Here is a 4,207-nt window from a genome sequence, read left to right as displayed (position 1 = left end):
CCTTCTCGCCGCCCGCACCCCTCTCCTCTGCGACGTCAGCAACCCCCGACCCACCATCCCTCACCCAAACCCATCGCAACCACCCACGAACCGACCCAACTGACCTTCAACCGCCCTCAACCGCCCTCAACTCCCCCAGCCGTACTCCATCCAGGAGCTGCGGGAGTTTGTGGCCTTTGCGCGCGCCCGCATCTCGCCGCGCTTCACGGACGCGGCGGCGGCGGCGCTGGTGGCGCGCTACAAGCAGCTGCGGCGCCAGGGGCGCACCGCGCAGGTGAGAGCCCCTGCCCTGCGCGCACGCACGCGTACGGACATGGCCGCCCGTCCCTGCGGGGGTGCGGTCCCAGCATCAGCATGGCTCTGGATAGGGCTCGCCCCAGGCGGCCCTGCCCGTGTCACTTGGCTCGCCCCTCTGCGCCCCGCAGCTTGCCAGCGCGCGCGTTGCTGAGTTCTCTTCCCTCTGCCTTCACCTCAATCAACACTCACACACTGCCACAACCCACACACACAAACGCACACACTCCTGCACACACACACACACACACACACACACACACATTTCTGGCGTGCGCGCGCAGGTTGTGGTGGCGACCCCCCGCCAGCTGGAGGCGCTCATCCGTCTGAGCGAGGCGTGGGCCAAGATGCACCTCAGGGAGGAGGTGGTGGAGGGTGACGTCACCGCGGCATACAACCTCTGGTGGGGGGGTTTGGGGGATTTGGGGTCTGGGGATGGGCAGGGCTTCGTGCGAGGGGGTGGCGCGGCGTGCGCCGAGGCGTCCTGCGCGCGCGGGCTTGGTGGTGCTGATGTGCTGATGGGGCTTGCACGCATTCAAAAGTGCACACGGCTTCTTTGCACACGCGCGCGTGCATATTCATTGATGCTCACCCGGACACACACACACACACACACACACACACACACACACGCAGGTACGACGCCATCAGCGTGTCTGCAGCCGACGAGACCGGCCGCCTGGACATCGACACGCTCGCCACCGGCGCCAGCGCCGCGCAGCAGCGCTTCCTGCAAGAGCTGCCTGGGCTGCTGCGGGAGACACTGGGAGGTGGGGGCCCTCGGGGGAAAACGGGTGGAAGTGGCACGGGCAGGGGACCGGCTGGGTGCCACCTGGGCTCTGGGGTCCGACAGCGAGCGTGTCTGCTGCCGCCCCTGCGCGGCCGGGGTCTTGTGGCATCCGGGCGGCGCCGGCATGCGTGCCGCGGCCGCAGGGCAAAAGGCAGTGCCGGCCCGCGCCGACGCGGCGGCTGCCGGCGCGCCGCCTGAGGCCCCGCTCGTGTCGCGCTCACCAGCCCCTGACGGCCGCGACCGCCCCCGCTCCCTCGCGCCCGCGGCGCATCTCTTGCAGAGCTGTTCCGCCACAAGCCCTCCTGCACCCTGAACGAGTTGATGGAGGCGTACAGCCAGGGGCTGGCCGCGCAGCAGCAGCAGCAGCAGCAGCAGCAGCAGCAGCAGCAGCAGCAGCAGCAGCAGCAGCAGGACGGGGAGCACGCCGCCGCTGGCGCCGACGGGCGGCGGCGGCGGGTGACGCCGAAGCAGCTGCTGGCGGCGCTGTACCAGCTGACAGACATTTGCAACGTGAGGGGGGCCGTCATCACCGCGCGGCGCGCGGGCGGCGGCGGCGGTGCGGCCGGCGGCGGCGGCGGCGACGAGTAGTGCGGGGCGTGGGTTGGGCAGAGGACCAGGCCGCCCCGCATGTTTTTTCGCGGCAGGCTCGTGCAGCGGGCGGCGGCCCACGGCGGCCGTGGCGGCTGCTGCGCCGGTCTTAGTTGTTCAGCGGTCCAAATGGCGCCTCGCTTCCCGGGCCGCCATTGATCAAATAGTTGCGACTGCCGGCAAGCGCGTGTACGTCACAGGGAGAGCCAGCGGGGGCGTCCCTGGCATGCGATCTAGGAGACGACACCCACTGGACGCGCGCAGTGCACCGCACCCTATCCCCCCGTGTTTCTTTTCTTGGCAGAGCCCTTCATCATACGTATGCTTGCGGCTCTGCCGACCCAGCAGCTCGGCCGTGCGGGGGGCGCGCGCCCTGCGAATGTGGGGTCACTGCACACCAGTCTCCCCTGCCCTGGGCTCGCAGCCCCTGGAAGTCCGTTTACTTTGACATGACAAAGCAGCATACCACTTAGTATCGCTGTGCCCTGATTTGGCTTGTGCCTGTAACTTCAAGATCCACCCTTTGGTCCAAGAGGGGGGCGTCCAGGGAGGGGGGAGCGCGGCGCCGCCTCGTGCCGAGGCTCTGTCGATCACCAAGGTCGTCCTTGCTGTCCGCACTTGGGCCCTGACTCATCGGCGCGATCATGTTGGGAAGAACCATCGATTGCCCAGCAGCCCACTGGGCAAGGCCAGGCCGCGCCGGTGCGGTGGGCTCGAAAAGGTGCTTGCATCGACCAGACACACTGACATCCCGCGACCCAGCGCGTCGCTGCATCGGCAGGGCAACCGCCTTCTGAGACATCCTGACACGACAATCCGCTCCAGCTTAGCTGCGCTTTCGTAATGCTATCGTGATCGCCGTGTGAAAGCGCTAGGAACAGGGAAAAGTAACCTTGCACGCCAAGTTACGACATTTTGTCCCCCTTGACGGCATCACGAGAGGGCGCACGCGGGCCAAACAAAGGCTATTATTGGCATACAACACACATAACCTGCTGAAGCCGTCTCACCCGAGGGTCACCCGCTGTCGAGGAACCCGGCCGGACCTTTCTGCCTCAATGGTGATCTCTTGCACACACTGAAAGTACTAGCCGCACATGAGCATGCCTGCATTTCAAGCAGGCAGCGCGGCAAAGGCCGACGGGCCTCCTAGCAATGCCATGGCTGCGGACAATAGCTCCGCCGCGGCCACGGTCGATGCCGCCGCCGCTGGTGCCGCCGCGGCTGCGGACGCCGGCGGGCCATTGCCACGGGTGGTGGCGTTGGGTGATTCTGTTCTCTTCTGGTGGTGTGGCCGCATCGTGTCTCTGGCGCGGGGGCGGGGCACGCTCGAGGCGGGGGACGCGGCGGCGGCGATGCCGCCCGGCAGCCGCGCGGACATCAAGGCGCAGGTGGGTGGGCGATCTACGGCTGCTCGGGGCGGGCGCGGCTGCATTGAGGCGCGGGAAGCAACACAGGCGAGGCGAGGCCTCCGGCTGGAGCGCCTCCGGCGCCAAGGGCAGGCGGCGGGGTGTGCGAAAGGTGGCACAAGTTAGGCTTGGGGTGGGGCAAGCAAGCCGGGCATTGGAGGCTCGTGCTTTCCTTGGGGTTTGGGGTCCCGGCTTTCTGCCCTCGAGATATTGCAGGGTGATGTTGTCGCTGCACGCCGCAGCAGTGGCGCGTGCCGGCTCGCGGGGCGCTCACCGCTGTCCAGGGCGCAGCTGTTGACGCTGCGCCGGCGGTTTGTGCAGCGAGGCAACTGGGTTCATATTCCAAGAAGGGAGGGCAGCGCAGCTGAGCACATGCCAAAGGCACCTCCTGCGTGCGTTTCCTATTTTTACCTCCAGCAACGTCCCCCCTCCTCCTCCGAGTGCGGCCGAGGGTGCGGCGCACGGTCGCTGCAGCTGAGAGCACCCGAGCCCACGCCCCACGCCACCGCACACGCACCCCCAACCCACCCACCCACCCACCAATGCCCCTCACCATGTCCTTGGAAACCGCGTCCGCAGCTGACCAACGGGCCGCCGTGGGTGAGCGCCACCGCGGCGCTCTCGTACAGCGTGACGACGCTGTCGGTGTTCGGCCACCACCGGCGGTGGCTGGCCCTGCGCGCCGCGCTGGCGTTCCTGGTGCTGGGGCTGCGGCTGTCGGTGCCCCTCATGCTGCGCGGCTTCGTCAGGTGCGGCGGCGCGGCGCGGACGCGGACGGGGATGCGGGCGGCGGCCGGGCCCTTTTCGTGGGCCGGGCCGGCAGCGGGGCGCAGCATGGTGCGGCCTTGGAGCGCCGGAGCAGCCAGCAGCGTCCAGCTTGAGCGGCCCAGCCGGGCGATGTTCACGCACAGAGTGCGCAAAGACGCATACAACTGGAAGCATCTGAGGCCCAGCCACCGCTTGAACAGGTCGCGTGTGTGCTGCTCGCACGCTCAACCCCCCCCCCCCCTCCCACACACACACCCGTGCTTGCACACACACCGGCACAAACGTCTGCACACACACACGTCAACGCGGGCCGCAAACACGCAATTACACACACATGCACAATCTGACTGTCTCAAAC

At 67.9% G+C, this 4,207-nt stretch overlaps 2 protein-coding genes across 2 annotated transcripts in view; both read left to right on the top strand.

Annotated features, from left to right (window-relative positions):
* The window catches only part of MNEG_13893 (putative DNA replication licensing factor MCM4), a gene marked incomplete at both ends in the record, with an annotated part of 2,679 nt that extends 1,007 nt beyond the window's left edge, over positions 1–1,672 (top strand). The window contains 4 exons of the mRNA XM_014037636.1: positions 140–274; positions 579–697; positions 931–1,064; positions 1,365–1,672. Of these exons, the coding sequence (XP_013893090.1) occupies positions 140–274; positions 579–697; positions 931–1,064; positions 1,365–1,672 (696 nt within the window). The remainder of the gene's footprint in view (positions 1–139; positions 275–578; positions 698–930; positions 1,065–1,364) is intronic.
* Positions 1,673–2,832: 1,160 nt separating this feature from the next.
* MNEG_13892 (hypothetical protein) lies at positions 2,833–3,962 on the top strand (the record flags this gene model as incomplete). The annotated part of the gene is made up of 4 exons (XM_014037635.1): positions 2,833–3,063; positions 3,327–3,392; positions 3,661–3,801; positions 3,831–3,962. The coding sequence occupies 4 exons, from the start codon at positions 2,833–2,835 to the stop codon at positions 3,960–3,962; spliced, it is 570 nt and encodes a 189-aa protein (XP_013893089.1).
* Positions 3,963–4,207: the final 245 nt, after the last annotated feature.

The sequence above is a fragment of the Monoraphidium neglectum genome, assembly GCF_000611645.1.
Source record: "Monoraphidium neglectum strain SAG 48.87 unplaced genomic scaffold scaffold04115, whole genome shotgun sequence".
Taxonomy (NCBI): domain Eukaryota; kingdom Viridiplantae; phylum Chlorophyta; class Chlorophyceae; order Sphaeropleales; family Selenastraceae; genus Monoraphidium; species Monoraphidium neglectum.
Note: the sequence above shows the minus strand (reverse complement) of the source record. Positions and strands in the feature narration are given on the sequence as shown.